This window comes from Equus quagga, chromosome 12 (assembly GCF_021613505.1).
Source record: "Equus quagga isolate Etosha38 chromosome 12, UCLA_HA_Equagga_1.0, whole genome shotgun sequence".
Lineage (NCBI taxonomy): Eukaryota > Metazoa > Chordata > Mammalia > Perissodactyla > Equidae > Equus > Equus quagga.
This window is the reverse complement of record NC_060278.1, coordinates 103274205-103295559: the sequence shown is the minus strand read 5'-3', so window position 1 is coordinate 103295559 and position 21355 is coordinate 103274205. Positions and strand designations below refer to the sequence as shown.

The 21355-nt window shown below is 41.9% G+C and overlaps 1 protein-coding gene across 7 annotated transcripts in view; it reads left to right on the top strand.

Annotated features, from left to right (window-relative positions):
- BCAS1 (brain enriched myelin associated protein 1) overlaps window positions 1-21355 on the top strand; it is a 105479-nt gene that overhangs the window by 54063 nt on the left and 30061 nt on the right. For all 7 annotated transcript variants that reach the window (XM_046680022.1, XM_046680028.1, XM_046680025.1 and 4 more), the window contains 3 exons: window positions 3549-3704; window positions 4650-4694; window positions 13945-14121. In XM_046680022.1, coding sequence (XP_046535978.1) covers window positions 3549-3704; window positions 4650-4694; window positions 13945-14121 — 378 coding nt within the window. The remainder of the gene's footprint in view (window positions 1-3548; window positions 3705-4649; window positions 4695-13944; window positions 14122-21355) is intronic.

Here is a 21355-nt window from a genome sequence, read left to right as displayed (position 1 = left end):
CTGTCGTGGCATCCACATGATGTCGCTCTCCTCTGGGTGGGGTCTGGGCACGGGCATTGGTTTAAGAACGGCCCAAGTGATTCTAATATGCAGCCCAGCTGAGAGTCAGTGGGCTGGTGGAAGGCACTTATCTTTTTATCAGAGTTCTTGTCTCTCTCTACCAGCCTTCATTCAGCACGAGGCTGTAAGCGCCTAGAAGAGGAACATGTCTGGATTCATCTTGGTAAATCTCACAGGGCTCAACATAGTGCACAGTGTTTTAAATAATAATAACAGCTAACATTTATCGAATGCTCACTACTTGATGTATACGTTGTTCTAAATTCTTTATATGGATGGTCCCATTTACTCCCCCAAAACCTCTGAGAGGCAGGTACCATTTGTTATCCTCCTTTTACAAATGAGCAAACTGAGGCACAGATGGTAGGGAACATGCCTAGGGTTGCACTAGTAGGAACGGTGGAGCGGGCAGCGGAGTCGGGGCCGGCTGGCTCCAGAGCCCATGCTGACGCTGTGTGGCCTCTGCACAGTCAGTGCATGGTCAGAATTCCCCCACATCATTATTGAAGGAAGATGAGGAAATAAATAACTTTTTCCTAGGCAACACCTTAATCAGGCCGAGTGGGGCATTTCTCAGTTAGATTTACATCTTGTCCCACTTTCGTAATGGCTCATCTTCAAAACACCTATTCAATTATTTTTATTTGAAATTTTATTTTTACACAGCTTCACCTAAGCAAAAATATCCATGGTGCCAAGGGTTTGATGCTAGAAATATTTTTCTAATGCACATTAAAAGGGTAACCTCATATGTGTGTGTACCACCTAAAATAAAAAATAAAATCCCCTCACCTGTAGGTATGCCAGCACTCAACTGCTATAAACAGAATTTCCAACTATCCTTCTTGTCAGTCAGCTTAACAATCTAGATCCGAATTATACCTTGGAATTATCAGCAGTTCAACTCACATTAGAATTATGATTCGTATTAGAACCCACTTTTTAAAAGGGCATCTCTTCCAAAGCAAAACACTTTTTGCCTGGAATTAACTAGGAAACCCAACAAGCCTGTTAAGGCCACGACTTTTATCTGCTTTGAGTTTTATGAAGTTCCAGCTCTTTATGAGCATTTCACAAGAAGCACCTCTCCGTTTACAATGAGTCCCGGGGCTGAATGAAACTCCTGTGGAATACGGGTGTGATTACTACCTTTTAAAATATTCACCAAAATGTGCTTATGTATTTTTCTAGCCGTTCCACAAAAGCTCCATTTTTAACACAGACTCTTCCTGCCTGGGCTTCGGCTTTACGCTGGTCTCCTTGGGCAACCTCAGTGCCGAGTGAGCGCAGGGAACAGTGGTGTAGAAACTCAGCCAAGGGAATGGGTTCCCACGGGTGGCATGACCCAGAAAGACTTCAGTGGGAGAATGTAGACTCAAGCCCAGGCCTGAGAATGGATGGGTTTGAAGTGACCTGGCTTCTGAAGAGAGAAGACAGAAGCCAAGGAGAGGACATAGTGTACACAAATGTGCAGGAAAAGACCTTACTCGTTATTCACTCATGCATTCAACAAATGTTGCTCACAAATCTACTTGTTAGACCTGCCTACGAGGAAACAGAAAGGTTTCTCTCTCTTCCCCTCTAAGTAAAGGGGTGGGAGATGATTTGGAGAAGGCAGAACCCCAAGGCTCTGGGATGAACAAAAGGACTACATAGGAGTGGCTGAGTCAGTGAAGAGGGAAGATGATGCTCGGAGCAGGAGGTGAGAGTCGGTGAGGCAGCTCTCCCTCTCTCTACCCGCCTCCAGATCAAGCTCCCCGCCGTAAATCCACGGCCCCGTGTACTGAACTGCTGCTCTGGATGTGTTTTCTGTCTCACCTGCCACCTCTCCCAATGAATCAAGCAGCTTTTCAGATCCAAAGACACACCTAGAGGACCTTCTTAGTGAAATCTCCCATTTTTTTTGCAGGAATATTTATAAAGTTATAAAATTTGCATACTTCTTGACCCAAAAATTTCACTTCTGAGAATTTACCCAAAGGAAATATAGATACATGTGCTTGATTAAAAATATAAGTGTGGGATGTCCATTTTGATACTGCTTGTAACATGCTAGATGTAAAATCACGAACACCATAAATGCCCATCAGTAAGGATATTAGACAATAACTAATGTTACAACTGACAATGGATTACCATGAGACATAAAGAATGATGCAGATCTAGCTGTATTGCAATGGAAAGGTGTCTATACTATTTCGTTCTGTGAAAAAAGTGAGTTGATGCAGATAGCGCCATCCCATTTATATAAAATTTATTTACATCCATTCATCTATTGAGAATCAAATGATACATATTTTTTGAATGCCTGCTGTGAGCCTCCTTGTTCTAGATATTAGAGAAACAGCAGTGAGCAAGGTAGATGGAATCCTTGTCTTTGTCACGCTTACGGTTTAGCGGGGGTATGAGGAAGGGAGCAGATATTGAACAAGTAAAAAAAAAGAATGTTGGAATAGCTGAGATGAAAAAGGGCCAAGTACAATGATAGAGATGATAATGAGGGGAGGAGAGATGACTCTTAAGACTTGAAGGATGAATAGAAGTTACCCACAGGAAGACAGAGGAGAAAAATGTTCCAGACAGAAAGCCTTGAGGTTGGAAATAGCTTGTGGTATGTTTGAGAAACTCAAAGAAAGGTGGCCAGAGAGAATGGAGCGAAGGAGAGAGTGCCTCACAGAGGTTGGAAATGTAGACATGGGCCAGGCCATGTAAGACATTGGAGACCCTGTATCAGAGTTTGGACATCATTCGAAGAGCCATAGGAAGCCATAGGAAGGTGGTACGGAGTAGGAGGATGGGGTCTGCTGATTAATAATGGATTGAAGGGGCCAAGAGCCCCAGCAGACAGGGCAGGGGGCCATTGCAGTCAGGAAGGTAGAGAGATGACCATGGCTTAGCTCAGGGTCATGGGAGTGGAGAAGGAGAGAGGAGGACAGGTTCAGAATGCACCCTACCCTCCTGTGAGTTAGAGGAGAAAACAAGTCCTTACATCACGTTTTCTGTACCAATAAGCTCCTGGATCCTGACAATGGAATTATTATTTTTAAATATAAGTACATTATTTTAGTTGAGATGATTCACCATTGTGGAGATTGTGAGAAATCTAATACATACATCTCTGGGGATCATGTACAAATCATTAGACTAAGAGACCACAAAGACAGAAAATATTGGCATCACCCACAACCTCTTTGCAGAATTGGGAGAAAAGGGTTTTTGTTTGGAACGCAACATGCACTGCTGTGTTTGTTACCCTCTGGCTCCAAACAATGTCTCTCCAGCTAACTGCAAATGCTGAATGTGTTAGAGATGGGGGGAGGGGAAGGGAGAGTGACTCTCATAAGCTCCTGATTGTTCTACACACCCGTGGGCAGAAAAAGTATGGCTGGAATTAGGGGGTAAGGGAGAGAGGGGTGCGAAGCCAAAATCTTACTTGGAGAGTCCACATCCAACGAGTTGCCACTGTGAAAACTCTGTTTTGCTCCTAGGACGTAGTTGACGGCAAGGGAGAAGGACAGGAAAGCACAGCTGTGAATTGCTCTGTCCTGGGGGACCCACAAGAACTGGAGATTGCAAAGGAGGACCCGCAGACAACAGATATAACAGAGAATAACCCTTCCATCATGAGCTTCTTTAAAACGCTGGTAAGTAGTTTCTTTCCTTTTTTCCCTCAGTTCTATTGCTCGAAAGTCTTGTTAGTTCTAAGAATAATGCATTTGTGAACGTTATTGTACTGAATGGGGTGTCATCATGATGTGGCTGGAAGACTGGAGAACAGGGCCAAGATGTGTTCTGTCAGAAATTGTGTTACACCAGGCTTTCAATGAGGGAGCTGCAGATTTGGGAACCCTGATGTGGACACTAGGTGCCCAAGCTGTGTCACGAGCTGTTGTAATGGAACTCGATTGCAATCGCATGGTGATGGATCATAAAAATAATTGGAAAATACCTCCTCAAGCTGTTGACCTATCAAAGCAGTGTTGTCACTCAAACAGCAAATAAAACTGTAGACATCACTTTCTATCTCGTTGCATCTAAATCTACCACTTTATTTGGATGGGGGCAGGGACCCGTGTCTGGAATTGCTTGCTCATCTCTGACTCCTGAGGGCAGAGCCCACGGCCCGGCACACGCCGGACACTCAGTGAGGGCTGAGTGGATGGATGCTTAATGAAACAGTCTGCTCCAAGTGTGTCTGGGCTATTTCCAAAGGCCAAGACTAACTTCCAAAGGTAAAACCAAAAGCGTCAATAGAATGAGCCACAAACACCAAAGCGTGTGCATTTGCTTGGGTTGGTGGCAGAACTGATGGAAAGTCTGTGGCCTTCCAGGGGATAATTCTGAATGTGGTCAAACTCTTGGTGAATGTATTAGATCTGATGCATTTCATTATAAAATATTAATTTTGTTAACTTTTGTATACTGAGGTATTACCCAGAAGTCTGTAGGTTTCTATTGTACTAAAAGGACTTCCCATGACATTCTTTACCTGTATAGTGAACTGGACCACCCTAAAGAACTATGTATCTAGCAAATAAAATCATCCTAAAGAGCTGAGTTTTAACATTTCATTTTCTCAAACTTTTTAGGTTTCCCCTAACAAAGCTGAAACAAAGAAGGATCTGGAAGACACGGTAGGTAGTTTGAAGTGTTTTTACGTTTGAGTTTGTGTATAGAACTGGATTTGGACTCGTATCTGCTTCTTTGTCACTTAAATTTTGTGTGTGTGTGTGTTTATAAATATACACAAATATACATATTTAGCAATTTAATAGTGCTGTTATATTGTCTTTAAATGTTTCATTTACGTTAATGGTATTTCAGTGAAAATTTTTGTGGGGAGCTTGAAGTATATGCCAATTCTGGCTAAATAATGTTGCAATAACCAATTTCTTATATAGAATAAGAACAGAATACTAATAATTATATGTCATCTTAGTCCTTTTAGTTGTGTGTAGAGAGACCCAGGGAATAAAGTAAAAATTAGCCGTTGGAAAGGAGGAAGAGGTGAGACTCAATTTGAAGTAGAACTTAGCTGCTATGTTTTTGGTTTTTAGAAAATGTGTTCTTTGTTTTTCACGTAATTTGAAAAAAATAAATCTCCACTGCAAAGGCAATTGTTTGGTGACATGAAATAGTCCCCAGTGGACATTTGCCAAATGAAGGAACGTGTCGAGGAGTGAGAGCTTGAATTTTTCCAGTCATCCTAGAAATTCAGCCAATTCCCCTCAAAATAAATGTTGTATGGAACGGCTGCTTTCTAGAGATGCTTTTCCTTTATGCTCAACTGAACCGATTCTCCCTAGTGGAACATATGGTTTACATTTCACAGGAATCGTGAGGGAAGTTTAACTTGGTGACAGATAAGTGTCTTGTGTCCTTCTTGTAATAACTGAAAGTGCTTTGAAAAGACACTGGGACCAAATAAATAGCTTGGCCAGCCTGAGACATCTGCTACCCATATTTGAGGGGGCGAAGCTGTGCAAAGGATCCTAGAATTTGTCTCAGAAGGCCTGTGTTTGAGCTCCAGTTTCGCTACTTGGTAGCTGTGTGATCCTCCCCTGTCTAACCCAGATCTTCACATCTGTAAAACTGGGACAATACCAATTCCGTCTCATCAACCCCAGGGTTGAATGAAGGTGTGACAATGCCTGGAGCATGGAGCTCTACTCAAATGTAGGTGATCCTGATTTTCATAATCACCTCAAGGCAGACTGAACACCATGATTACATATGTATTGTATTGATTGGTTCCTCTAGAATTTTCTTCTTCCGTTGAAAAAAATATATATCTGAGGCATCTGCATGTGTTTTCCTATAAAATTATTCATTTGCTACAAGACAGCTAGGGTCAAGCTCAATGAATGGTTGTGTCCAAATGTTTCTCTTTGGGTTCTGTGTCTGGCATTGTTTGAAATCACGCAGTCAGCACAAAAGGGTATAAACGGTGGGATGTGTGGATATGTCGTGTGGCTTCCCAGGTGACCTGAGGCACTCACTCTCTTCAGCTGCTCATGTGCCAGGACTCTTCACCCACTCAGAATGATGTCCCAACCGATAATGCCGGCTGATAAAATCTCATCGCCTTGCCCTTGGAGCTGTGGGGTCACTGCTAGCGGAGCCGGCTCTCCAAGGAGGGTTTTGTGAATGTAGGTTGTCCATGACACCCGCAAATGGACCTCTTCCTACAAACCTGGTTCTGACAGCTTGCCTTTTTGACACCCTTTCGACTGAAGTTCTTGGATTCACTCTTTTGAAATGTCTACACGATTTGTCTATCTTCCCATTTGGCTCTGGGCGATTTTTAGCACGCTACACGCCCCACACGAAATCACCCGCCATTTATAACTTGAGTCAACAATTCTGAATGGTTGTAGCCGGGCTATTTCAGTTCCAATCTCCCCCAGTTTGGCTCAGTGGACTGACTCATACTAGAAAGTTCTTTTGCCTGGGAGATCTGCCCATCTAGAAGTCAGCTGAAATTTTTGTGGGTGATGCTGCTTCCCCAGAGTTTCTAATACTGAATAAAAGGAGATCAGTTTGAGATTGAAAGCCACTCAGCAGCAGTATTTGCCTTGACTCCAGGATCCAAAAATAAATCGTTTGTCTTTAGGTATTTTTTTCTTTCCCATGTGACAATAGCATTTAGATATTTAAAACTAGCAAGTAGGGATGGTATTATATCTTTTTAATTTTTAAAACTTTTCATCTGGGGCCTGGCTCAGTGGTGCAGTGGTTAAGTTTGCCCACTCCATTTCGGCAGCCTGCGGTTTGCAGGTTCGAATACCAGGCACAGACCTGCACACTTCTCATCAGGCCATGCTGTGGCGGTGTCCCATATACAAAGTAGAGGAAGCATGGTGCAGATGTTAGCTCAAGGCTAATCTTCCTCACCAAAAAAAAAAAAATTTTATCTGGATATTTTATACCATATAGATAGAGTTTTAAATGTCCTGTCTTTGCCTTAGCAAATGGAGTTATGTTAATCTGGGTCGTTTAAATAGGTCGTCCTGTTGAAAATCAATGTGTACCTGAAACGAAGTGTGAATCTGCTCTTTAGCCAATCATCTTTGAAAGTTTAAAAAAGATAAACATTCATATGATGTCTTTTGGTTGGGGGATGGAGGTGATATACCAGCAGTTAATTGTCAAAATGTTTTAATGCACCTAAAAACAACAGAAAAAAATGGATTTTGTTTAAAAACAAAGTTTTAAGCTGTGACTGCTGTTGCCCGAAAGGCATCCAAAACAGAAAGTGTCTGTGATGGACAAGCTGGGCAGAAGACATCTGAGACCCAGGCCAAAGGCAGCAAGAAAAAGCACCTGCATAGCCCCAGGCTGGGCCTCGCCTTTAGAAAATTCTTTAGGCATAAGGTCTGTATCTTGTTAAACGAGAAGGGAAAAAAAGAACCCTGGTCTTCACCACGTGGTTCACGTGCCATTCCATATCCAGCACGCTCCACTTGGGTAAAGACAGAATCTTGGGTGGTTGGGATCATTAAATTGGAATTAAAGATTACGTAAATCAAATTCCAGTGATTTTTTTAAAAAGTCTCCGTAGTTATAAACGTCTCAGACTAGTTTGTTCCTGGTGTGGACCAGGGTTCTGAAATTCTTCTTCTAATCCAGTGTTTCCCAAATGTCAGACGTATGCATACCAACCTTCATCATTTTTGTCAGATATATGATAATTTACTTGATATTTTTATATTGAAATTGACTCATTTCCTATTTAAAGATATCTTTAAAAGAAACTTTATAATTACATCATACATGGAAAACCAGAAGAATTTTTCATAAGAGGAAGGTAACCATTAGTACGGCTGCTAAAAAAAGGTATTCTATTCTAGCAACCTCATTTTTGTTAAGCCCTGAATCTACTGCCCTTTCTAGCTTTATTAAGAGGCAATTAGCCGGCAGTAGAGAAATGTTACAGACGTACCAGCACCAGACTGAGATTTTCCCCTGAATGTTCTTAGAAAGATTAAATGAGAATTGAAAAAGGAAAAGCACTTTCTCTCTTCAATGTCATTTAATATCCTATCTCTGTACCACCTAAAATTACCTCTGCTGCCACCAATGGTATGCTTTCTATATTTTGGGAAATACTTTTCTAACCTCAAAATAACAGTTTTATCTTCTGCGGTCTATTCCATCCATCCCCACCGTTAACTAAACTTGTACTGAACCCAAATAAAAGCCCAGGCAGAACCACACAATGAATGAAGGCAGATCAAGTTCTGTCTCCATGGGGACAGTGAGGGCAACACAGAAGTCAGTTTTGGCGATTTCACTCTTCCAACGTGTAAAAAAACGCCACTGTTGGTCTGAAACCATCAATTAAAAGGATCTCTGAATTGGGCCAGCATGCTTGGAAATTTGTTTAAAATATCAACCATTCTCCACTAAGTTGAATGAACTTATTAAAAAACTTCCCCAGCTGGATGTTATAGTCCCAGGATTGTGCATGCAAATAAAAGCTCCAAAGAAAGTTCTCATGGCCGGATCTATATTCGCATAAGCAAACTATGTTATGAAGCCACCCTTCAATTTCCATACAGGCTCATTTTGTTCGGTAAAGAGAGAAGGGGTCAGAGTGCTGGATTTGCAATGGGGGAGGGGAAGTTAAGAAGTGGTACTACTGTATGTAGGAGACAATTTCTAACTGACAGCCAAAGATGTCAGAGATCTCGTGAAAAGGAATCTAGGGGAACTCCTAAATGGACCGGCTGTGGCAAGGGGGCCTTGAAAGTTTAAGAAGTGTATTCCCCACCCCCAGATCTGCATTTCGTTACGACATGCATTTCATGCACTGCAAAGTTTGATGTCTCCAGAATCTCCTCCCCTGCACAAGTAGAGCACCCAAGGTCAATATTCCTAAGGCTTCCCCAAATCATTGGCCTTATATCCTGCCACTGAGTTGCATCTTGGGGTAGAATAGCTTTCTGGAAATAGTGGGACGATGGAGAGGAAGCGCCCTTTCTGGGATTCTGTAGTGCAGACACAGAACTTGAGAGTTTTGCCTTGAGTTACATTCAGTCTATTTTTTATACAAAAATAAAGTAAGTGGACAATTCACAAACGTTCTTAATTCTCATTTACACAGCATTTTGGCAGATCTCTCTGGCGCTTACCTCCACTGCTAGGACAATTTCTTTCTATTCCTCATTTGATTTTTCTGTTGTCCAAAAAGATAGGAGAATAGGGCCATTAACACTGACCAGCCAGATTGGATCAATGAACGTTGTTGCAGGAATATAGGAGGTGTGGTACTCATCCTCCTTGATTTCATATAACCTACGGCAGAAAAGAAGAAATTCAAGCAAATTCAAGGATAAAACAGCATCTTCTAGTTTTGCTCTAAAGAAAATACATTGGCTACCATTTCTGGTTAACCCCTAGGTTCATTTCTCTATATCTCAATTTTCCTTCCTATAAAAAGAATTTTCTTGGTTTAAAAAAGTAGAGAAGCCGGGAATTAATAGATGACACAAATGTATTGTTATAAATAATAAGGATGTCGACTTTCCTTTGCTGAATTTGAACCTTGTTTTCTTGGCTTAATTACGCGCGATGCCTGAGCATCAAACTTTTTCATACATCCTTCAAACACTGGACATGACAACACGTACACAAGATAAGGCATTGTTTTAGAATGCTTTCGCCATGCCCAGAAATGCTCCTCTCCCCACTCAGATGTTCCCACTGCCTACCCTCTCTGTAAGGCAGCTAATATATTAGCAGCCGGCTTGTCTGATTCACAAGCTCTGCCGCATATTCATTGTTTTTTGGTTCTCGGTGTCACGTTTACGTCTTACTAACACATCACCCTCCCACACCCAACTGTGAAAACGAGATGAAAACTTACTGTGGAAGACGGTAAGGAAAGTCACTTGGTATGCCGTTTCCAGATCTAATACATTAGAATTTCATAGGTAGGGTGGCCAGATAAAATACAGGCACCTAGTTAAATTCAAATTTCAGATAAACAGCAAATAATTTTTAGTATAAATATAAGTATGTCCCAGGCAATCTTTGGGACCTACTTAGGGTAAAAAATTATTCTTTATTGACCTGAAATTCAAATATAACAGGGCATCCTGTATTCTCATTGTTATTTGCTAAATATGACAACCCTATCCATTAGATTGACTCCAAAAAACACCGATAGAATTTTTGTGGTCTCCTCTGTAAGACAGACAAGAGTGTTAATTCAGTTGATGCTGGAAGAACACCATTTGGGGCACTTTGCCAAGTGAGGAGATGGGTGGGCAGGGAGAGCAGATTAATGGTGGTCTGTGGCTCTGTGGACTGGTAAGGAGGGGGTGGGGGGATGGAAACATGACACGGCAGGATCCTGTGTAGGTCTCTGTCTCTCTCTGGTCCCTTTCATACAATTAGTTAGTTATTTATTTAATGCCTATTTTGTACCAGATACTGGGCCTGATGGGAGCTAGGGCTGTAATGATGACCAAGACATCTAGCTCTTACCCTCAAATTGCTCAGAGTCTGGCCAGGGAGAGGCATAGTTGACAAACAATTAGGCAACTATATTAGAGTTATATTATATTACTATACATGTAATAGAGAGTTATGCCCTTATAATGCTTTTCAAGGGTCTCTGGATGTTTTCCCAGTGCAAAGAGAAGAGAATTGTCCATTTCCCAATGAAACTGATGAGTGTAGATGTGTTTCTCAACCTTTTTCTCATTATCACCTCCCCACCATGAAGCTTTTTTAGATATTTTCTCCCTAATTGCCCTTCCCCTCATGACGTTTTAATACGACAGATATACTGTCTAACTGTTTATGTACCGTGGCCCTTTGGAGGGCCATAGATGATGATAATGTCTAATTTTTTTTCATAACACCCCGCTAAGAACAAGGGCAATCACCTCCAACTCCCCCCATCTTGGAGACATATTGCCCTTGTTGAGAATGTGTGGTGTGGACGGTTCCATCCCTTGATATGTAGAATAGCACAGGGAGTGGGGAGACCTTGGTTCATTGGAGGCAATGTGGTATAGAGCAGCTGGGAAGAGTTTGGGTTTAGGTGTCAGACTCCCTGAATTTTGATGTCAACTTTGTCCCCTTGTTTAGTGTGATGGTTGGGAAGTTTTTTAATCACCCGGGACCAAAATTTCCCTAACTGTAAAGCGGACATAGAATTAGTTCCTTCCTCATAGGACTGTTGTTAGAAGGTTCAATTGTTTAGAACAGTGCCTGGCGCTGGTACCTTTTATCTTTATTATTAAATCAAAGTGAAAAGTTGGACACTGTGTCTTCAAGAGGTGACTGTGGTCCGAGAGAGAGGAGACTGAGGGGACAAAACAAAGTAGTAAAACCAGCCAAGCACGATGATTAAGTAAACTGGACCTGTCCCAGAGAAATTCTAGAACTCCAGAACCTGGGGCCCTTTTTTTTGTAACCTCCATGTGGCTGTGGCTGAGCCGGCTGAGCACATATGAAGGGGCAGCCGTGAGCCAGACAGAAACTGCAGCATCTAGAGTGTAAAAAGCCAAGCAACAGATTTTAAATCAAAACAGCGAGGGCTCATTAAGCAATGGAGCATCTACTGTTGTGGCCTTAGCAGGACAGATAACTGCGTTAAACCAACCCCTTCTTAGAAATGCAAATGAGATCAGCCCCAATCCCCCAGGTTCTTGGTCCAAAATGGACCCCTGAGCAAATGATGATTCTCCCAGGCAAGCAGAAGGGCAAGGTGATGTTGGGAGGTGACCAGGCTTGGCCACTCCTTGCTCTTTCTGCTTCCATCCCACTCTTCAAATGCTTGTCAAGGGCTCTCAGAGCATGCTGTTCCCTGTGGGTGAAACACTCTTCCTCCCTTCTCTAGTTAATTTCCAGTCACAGTCATCCCTGTCTCAGTAAAGCCTCCCTGGTTGTCGTGACTGCATCTAATTCTCTGGTTTAGCTTTAGCTTTTTTTTTTTAAAGCACCAAATCCTACCGCCACCCCTGCCACCCCATAGCACTTATCACAGTTGGAATTTTGCATTTTTTGTGGAATTATTTGTTTAGCATCTTTCTCTCCATGAGGACGTGCAACCCCAGCACTTAGTACTCACCACAGCTCATAGAAGGCACTCAATGCCTTTTTTGTGAGTAAATAATACTTTCTCATATTTTCTGAAAAAGAAAGACAAGCCACTTGACAGAAGGCACTTCCCCTTTAATTAGTCCTCTTTAATTTATTTACCATTTAGAGCTAAAACAGCACCAGGTGCCTAAGACCGTTCGGACATGCGTAAATACAGAACATTATAAGTTCGGCCATTTTGATTTCGCAGTCTATAAAAGCAGAGTTTTTTAAAAATCCTGGCATGTTGCAGTTTTGTATGCTTTTAAATGGAACTGGGGTTATTTCAGGATCAACTATCACAAAAGTAATGTGTATACTTTGGTCCTTAATCTCCTGATTCAAACTTAGAATCTACTCAATAAGTGACTCCCTCTTAGTATCAGAAAAGTCCGCACAGAAGATCTTGTGTCTTGCATCAGAGTAAAATTCATGCTATTTGCAAATGCCCATTGGAGAGGCAACGTGCTGCGGGCAAAGAGCACAAGGCAGCAGCCAGGAGGCCCGCTCTGAAGCCAGGTTATGCCCCTCATTTCATATTGGGCAGATCACCAGCCTCAGTTTCCCCATCTTTGAAAATTCGTGTATTCCCCATCTCTAAAATTCTTAGAGACTAGATGGTCTCTAAGCCTCCTTCCAACATCAAAAATACTATCAAACATCCTGAGTTTTCCCGCACCCCATTTTTACTGCCAGAGTTTTTTCCTTTTAGTCAGAAAATGTAGTCAAAAATCTGACATCCTTAGAATTTAAAGGATTTGTGTCACAAGTCCCTGGTGTGAAAGTCATAAAACGAAGATGCTTAAGAAGACTAGGTTAGGTCAGCTGAACCTGGTGTTAAAATTTTTAATGTAATATTCACTTGTGTCGAGAGAAACTGAGACTATAATTCTCCTAACTCACCTTTATCCCATGACTCAGGAGGTGGCAGAACGCAGGAAGTAACGGCCTAGTAACTGAGGAAGTCCTGGAATTGGACCTCAGCATGGCCGGTCAGAGTGGGGAGAGAGAGAGAAGGTGGGAAGAGGGAAAGGGAGGGGAGAAGAAGAGAGAGTGAAAGCGAGAGGGAGAAGGGGGAGGGAGGAGAGAGAGACAAGGAGGGAAAGAGAGAGAGAGAATAGAGACCAGATGAATAACATTTGAAGTTTTACGTCAATTACGATCTATTCAATTACATCTAATTTAGATGTAAAGGCTACATCTAAAAGGGAAAAAACGGGGTTTGTGGGTGCTCTTCCAACTCAAGACCCTTTCACTGAATTCCAGTCTAGCTGCCTTACACACACTTTATAGCCTAGATCAGTCATCTCCAAAGTGGGGTGTGGGAGGAAAATTTCAGAACTTCTATTTTAAAGTATTGTTATTTTAATTTCTAATCTGGATTAGTAACTTAATACATGTTTCTAATATATACAGATATGCATGTATTGGAGGTGCATGTTCAAAATGTTTTTACCGATGGGAAGACGGTCAAAACCAGCTGAAGACCAATGGCCTCGATAAGAACTAACATTCTAACAGCAAAGCGCCTCTTACAATCACCTTGACTCCTAATGAGTTACTTACATGAACATGATAAATAATGGTTTCTATATATATTTTTTCCAAAAGGAAAATCCCTTGACTTTTTCCAAAATTTTAACACAAATTCACACTCACATAGAATATTGGAAAACTACAGAAAATTATGAAGAAAATTAACATACATGACCCCAGCCTATGTTTATAAAAATTGGATCTTTGTCTTTTGAAATCTTGAGTTCATTTTGAATTTTTTTAACTCAATAGGGTGCTGAAAAGTCACCCACCAGTGCAGCCGACCTCAAGTCAGACAAAGCCAACTTTGCACCCCAGGAGACCCAAGGGGCAGCCAAGAATTCTACATCCACTGAAACGGCAAAGGAAGGTGCCAAGGAAAAGGGGGGACCCACCTCTCTGCCTCTGGGCAAACTGTTTTGGAAAAAGGTAAGTCTTCTTTTCAAGATCTGAAGAGTGCTTGGGGCTAGGACGACTTGAGGAATTATTTCTATCAGGCTAATCGACGTGCTTGACAATGTACAGAGTTTCTTTTCCTTCTCCAAAGTGACGCGAATAGCGATGGAGTTGAAGACTTCTAATTTCCTCCTGGGAAGAATGAAATGCCTGTCATGTTATAAACATGTGTTTTGTGGGAAAGAAAAGGAAATGAACAAGTAGAATTTTTCATTCTTGGAATTACTCCTGTTCGTGACAGAGGGTTGTGGTATTTCATGATTTCATTTTCTTTCTAAAATGGTTTATTACTCTGGCTTCCTCCTACTTTCCTCTGAGCGCTCTCACCCTGGCGAGGTGGACCATCGCTGGGCTCTCTATCTCTCTTTCCCCAGCCAGATATAATCAGTCCTTATGAGCCATTAGGTCTGACTCTGCTTTTGGAAAACCAAAGTGCCCATCAGTGTACCACCAGGCAGGCACACACTGTGCTCTGTGATAGGAAAATTCAAACCACTGTCTGATTTTTTTCCCTTCTAGACTTAAGGTGCCGTGCAAGAAAATGGAGTGGGTGAGGCTGAGTAATTCTGAGAGCTATCCCTTGATCATCATTGCTGAGCAGACCCCAGCTGCCACACATGTTCAGAACTCTTGCCTGTTTTAAATGTGGCCAAAAGATGAGCAAGAAGTCAGGGGTGAGGGGGTGGGGTGAATTCACAGAGCTGGAAAAATCTAATTTAGTAACTTCATCCAAACATCCGTGCCACTTGGCACACAAAGTAAGCAGGTGATAAATACAGACGCCACTGTGGTGTTAGTTTTATTGTCTTGTCTAGAGTCCAGCTGGATTTCTGAAACTCTTTCCTCTCTGTTTCTTGTTGTACAGAAATCTTCTTTCTAGGTTCTGCCCGGAACACAAACTTCAATACATGATGAAAACTTTGGATGATGTCATTTGGCATTCTGTTCTAATCCTCTTTCCTCACTAGCCATCAATTGCTCATTTTTTAAAATCTTTTATCAGCAATGTAATGTGGGGAACAGGTTTCAGGTGGGTTGCATGTGTATACTGGTGGCAAGAGGGATGAGTTAAGTGACCCATAGTCAAACATTTTTATATAAATAATCATATATATATACACATATATATATAAATTTACAGTGTATTAGGAAGATAGAACTAGCCCATTAGGCTCAATTTAACATATATTTTGCTCAAGGTGAGACTATATGTATTTAGTTTAAAAAGTAATCCAATTAAAGAAAAGGGTTACATAAATATTAAGTAAATAAAGGTAAATCTAGGTCCTTCAAGAAGCAGACACCAAGATAGAATTGATGTGTAAGGGATTTATTGGAGAGAAATGACTGTGAAGGACAAAGGGGAGGGGGCAGGAGAAGGTAGAGAGAGCCTGCAGACCACAGTGAGCGTCTGACACTTGTGATGGGAGAGAGGGAAGGAAGGAGGAGCCGGTCAGAAGAGCCTCAGGTGGAGGGTGGTGCTGAGCCAGTGAGGAATCCCAGAGCAGAGATGGCCCGTTCAGGGAGTCCTGGTTGGGCAGGAATGGCCCAACACCCTGCTGTGCTCAGTCATTGCCTGGGAGCAGCTGGGGAGAGCACAGCCTCAGCATTAACACTGTAGTGGATGCTGAAGGCGTGACAGTCGGAGGCTGTTCTTCTTGCAGGGAATCTGAGCGGCACACTTCCACGGCTGCCACAGATGGAGCACATGATGTGGCAGAACCCACGTAGAAGGTCGGCCATTGCCTGTAGTTTGAGGAACACTTCTGTAAGGGTCAGACGTTTGGCCTCAGACAGATCTGACTTTGAGCCCCATTCTACCTCCATGAGCCTCAGTTACCTGATTTGTAAAATGCAAATAACAAGAGTACCTATGTCATGGCAATGAAGTGAGGATTCATCGAAATAATGCTGGTAAAACCCGAACACCTCGCCTGGCACGAAAGCGATCAATGAATGGTCGCTGTCACCTATGTCATTATTTCCTGCACACACAGGAGGGTTGACGCACTAACCATGTCCCCTCCTTTATCTTTCTGTACCGTCCAGTTTGGGGACACTTCTAAGCTACTAAACATCAAGAACTTTATCTTTCCTTATCTTTGGGATCTGTGAGGGGTATGTTGGTGCCTCCTGAAAGTCAAGCTATTCCCATTGAAAATAAAAGGCAGGACTACTTGACATTTATCTCCCTAATGAGAGAATTTCATTTATTTCAATCGCAGTGTTTTTTCACCATTGTCTGGCTTTATTCCTTTAGTAGATTCTAAAAATAATAAAGTTAAGAAAAACTAAAAACCAAATCACTTCTAAATCTCGTCTTTCCTTCTTTTACCCAGTCAGAAAGAATAGCTCTTTATGGAAGTAAAGTAGGGAGGATTCACTCATTTATTAGCATTTTTAATCACTTTCTTTGTGCTGAGTCTTTTTGTGCTAAATACTTTGTGTTAAGCAGTGAGCAGCCGGCTGTCCCCTTGTAGCTTTCAGTCTCACGGGGGACTTACGTTCTAGTGGGAAACAAAGCGAAGAGCTTTCTTTTCTTTTCTTTAAATTAGAATAAGCTTTGCATGTAAAAGCATTCTTATAAAAGTTTTGAAAAACAAAGAGAAATGCTAGAAAATGCTATTTCCACTAACTAACCCCAAGTTCTCTTTCTCTTTTAATTGAGAAGCTTTAAAAAGAAAATAATTTCAAAGTTTATAAGTCTGCAGTTATGAACATCAGAAACAAATTTTTCCCCTAACAGACTTGTGGATATAAAATTATAAGTTATTTTGACTTATAATCTTGATTGTTGACATAGTTCTTATTACAAAACAAAAATAAACTTTGAGAACTTAATTTCAAATTATGTTACTTGCCAAAAAGTGTTTAAAATCGAGTTATGTGGACTAAATATGCCCTTTATTGTTATGAGTTAATTGGAATACCATTTACTCCGGGACTTTACAAAAGTTACCTACCCTATTTGGGTTTCTTTTTCCTCATCTGTTGAACAAAAAACTTGGAATAGATGATCTTGAAAAATCTTATATATAGCAAGTCTTGCATCAGAGCCAGAATCAGAGAGATTGGGCTGTGTGACCTTGGACAAATTACTCGACCACTCAGAGCCCCTATTTTCTTATCTGTAAAATGAGGACCATGTTTATCACACAGTGTTGTTATGAGAGTCCAATAATTGTACATAGAGAGCGCCTGAGATATAGTAAGTGCTCAGTGAACAATGTTATCATTATTTCTTCAAGTCCGAATAGTCGAGGGTCATGATCTGAATAGCTGTGTGTGGTTTCTGGTGCCAACAGCACTCCAAGTATGAAACAAGTATATGACTCATTTGCTACCATCGAAAGACTTGAAATCCCTGTGGAGGAATGAGATATAGACACAATGCATTCATGCGTGCCTGTGTTTGCATGTGTGCATGCACACAATTAGGAAGTGATACATTTGGAATATCTTCAGACCAGCTCTTTCCCTGCTTTCCTTTGGGGGAGACAGATGATGAAGTGGAAAAGTAATGTGAGCTCTGAAGCCAAAGAGAGAGAATCAAGTCTCAGCCCTGACGGTTACTGGCTGTTTGGATTTGAGCAGATGACTTCAACCCCCCAAGCCTCACCGTCCTCCGCTCTGAAAGTAGGCAGTGAAGCCTGCCTTTCATGATTATGGGGAGGACTGAGTCAGAAAATGAATGCAAAGGGACTGGCTTTCAGTGAGTGATAGCCCCTTCCGAAACAGTGAAGTGTGGAACCCAGTGTTAATCTGAGGAGTACAGGCTACAGATGCTATGGGAGTCTAGAAAAGGGAGCAGTCAGTGTAGGTCAAAATAGGCTAAGAGGACTTAAGAATCGTCTGGGTTATTTGTTTCAAATACAAAATCCTGTATTTGATCCCAGAATCCACAGGGATCCTGGTTAAGGAAGCCTGGCATATGGCTGAACAATTATGGAAACACTTGAAGAAAGATGGACTGAAATATCTCGACTTGATAGAAGAGGTCTTGGGGCTACTGTGAAATCAATGAACTCAGAACAGCTGTCATGTGATCAAATGATGCTTCCAGAAGACCTGCTAGGAACAGGATGAATGTCTGTTGGCTTAAGTGCTACCATGTGACAGTTTTTTAAAGAAGCATTCTTTTAAGAATTGACTGTGTTCTTCAAAGGAGAGGCATCCTTGTTATTCACATTGATGCTGATAAGTTTATGTGCTATTTCGTTCCTTATTCTTGGCAACATTAATCTCCAAACAGGATTCTTTGGATTTCAAGCTGGATTTTTGTTGTTGTTGTTGTTAATGAGGCTGGATAATTTTTAGACTCACCAGATGATAGCCAGATGTCCAGTTCTTTGCAGAAGATTGGAACTGTTTCTGGTTTTGAGATTCGAACGAAAATCCCACGCTCTGTGTGTTTCCTGATTCGCCCCTGAGCTAATTGTGTTCCTCTGACTAGAGAGCTTGAGACCCTAATAAATGCCTTTTGGTCTGCAGAAACCGAGCTTGCACTTGCAAATCGTTCTCTCTCATTCACTTTGAACTGAGTCACTCCATCAGCAGCGCCATCCACTCTTCCTTCTTGTCTCTCAAATTCCCTTCTCGAACACAGTCCCAGTGTGGAAGAGTCCTCTTTCCTGCTCTTCGGAGGTTATCCATCATGACGTACTCGTTGACGGTGGAAAATAATGAATTGGAATCTGGTACTGCTGGTTCCTCAGCTCACAGCCTTTCTCCTATGGGAAAACATCAGGAGAAAAGGGAGAAGCTGCCCAAGGCCTTCATTTGTCATTGTGTAGCGGGCATGGAAACCATGCTGGGTACAAATACATATTAAAGGTGAGACGCAGGCTTGGCTCAGAGAACTGGTTCACTGGGGATGCTGTCACACATCAGTCAGCTCTGGAGGAGAACAGAGACACACCTCAAACCTTTTCAAAGGAAGCTATGGTTTTGGGGTGGCAGCAAAGTTTAATAGATTCTGGAGCAGAGGCCTAGAAATTAAGGGAGATGTGCTCCCATTTTGAAGACCAATATGGAATGCCAAAGTAAAACATTTAACCCACTGCCTCACACAAAGGCCAATACTGTGGGTTGCTGTCATTATAATTATCTTTGTTAGGATTACCATTTTTTTTCAGTTCTTTAGAGTTGTGTCTAATGCATCACAAGATGGATAGACGCAAGCCAACAAAGAATATTTATTAAAGGATCAAAACCACATGCCAGAAGTCCTCTTTGGGAAGGCCTCTGGAATCTGCCCTCAGCCCTGTTTATTCAAAGTTTCTATCTGTAACTTGGTCAATGACCTGTGAAGCACACTTACCAAGTTCAGAAGCTGGGAGAGCTCATTAATGCAGTCCAGAATATAAACAATAAAGAGCTCAAAATACTGGCCCAGTGGGCCGAAGTTAGTATGAGGTAGCATTTTTGTTTGACAAAGGTCAGTGTGCCACTATGCTATAGGGAGCAGATCCTCAAGATTTTAGTTGAGACCTGCGTTCCCCCGCCACCTCATTCCAACTCTGGAACTAATATCACCTGAGAGCAGTGTTCAAGCTGTCTGTGCACAGGGATTCCGGAGCAAACATGTATCTGGCTTGAGCAGACTTAAGGAAATTTCAAAAGCAACATGGAAGAAAGCAAGAAAAGACTTAAGTGGAGTAGGCTTGCTTATGCCAGTTCTCCCCAGCATTCATAGAAATTGCTACTGTTACACTATGTTCAGTGTCTATGCTAAGTGATTTACATATACAAAATAAATATCAGCAATTCTCATAGACTGATGGGTATAAATAAATCTACACCCCTGATCATCCCATCCAAAAAGTTCTAGGAATCCAAGAAAGGTCATCATGAATCAGTCTGGGCTGCCAGGTGTCCCTACTGGGTGATCGCTCCCCAGCCACATCACTGCCAGCAGAGCCGCCAAGAAGATCCATGCCAGTTCGCCTGACCCATCATGGCTGTTGGTCCTCACCAGGCTGCCGTGGTTCGTGTGCCACTTGCAAAGCCGTGGGGAGAAAGCTCTCTCTTCCTGTGTTGTGCTCAGCCCGGGGAAGAGAATCTCACTGCAGCTACTTGGGCCACAGAGCGACACTGTTTAACAAGACCCATCCTTGGCGTCCACACGGCCCTGTTCTCCCCAGTGCACAACTCAACTCAAGGGGAGCTGAGCTGAAAGGCTCTACCAGCCACCCGCCTCCCACCCAGAACCTGACCCTGCAGGTAGCTGGTGCGCCTGGAGTCCTTATTTCTACTGGTGAATTCTCTTCCTGGTGTCCATTTCTCAAAATCTTTATTTCTGCTCCATCCTATACATCCTGACTTCTAGAAAAGACTATAGACGACTGAACCCTAATTATAGACATGATTCAAGTTGTTCCTCCCCACCATAAATACATCCTCCAGTGTCTCCAGCTCCTATGTAAATGAAGGTCTTCATATATGTACCCGGAGGAGCTGTGCGGCTTGACTCCAGCCACCAGACACAGGTGAGTCTCGGCCTGCTTCAGCCATGACCTTCCCTTCACATGCTTTATTTTATTTATTCCTTAAAACAACTCTATGATTGATAGTCTAACAGCCAACATTTGAATAAGTGAACTGAGGCTCAGAGAGGTGTGATTGACTTGCCGAAGGTTGCACAGCTAAAACAGTGAATCTGAACCTGGCTCCCCAGTTCAAGATGCTGTAGACCTGGGTTCTGAGCAGGTTTTCTCTTCCATGTGGCAAATACTAAAGGCAAACAGGAACCTGGCCTCTCATTACCCAGTTTGGGGTCCTTATACTAACAGGATATTTCAGCCACTGCTGACATCAGGGCTGCACCCATAAACCAGTGTGCAAATGTACAAAAATGTGCAAAACGATTTTGAATGGTTTTGGACACAGCCCTAAAAATGTAATTGGTCACATAGTATGACGTCATCTCCTTTTCCATTCTACTCCAATTCCTCTGGTGACATTACGAAGAAAGTCTCTTCTTGATATTAAAAGGCATTTCTCACTGTGCTAACACTTGCTGATCTCCCTTTTTAACAAAGACAAAAATAATTAGAATTTAATGAGTGGTTTTGTTTTATTCCTTGCAGTCGTTTTAATACATACTTCTATTTACATCAAGGATGTTGATAATACATTCACATTATAATGATAAGATCTTTTCTTTTAAAATATATAAGTAAAATGGTAAGTCAATTTAAAGAAAAAT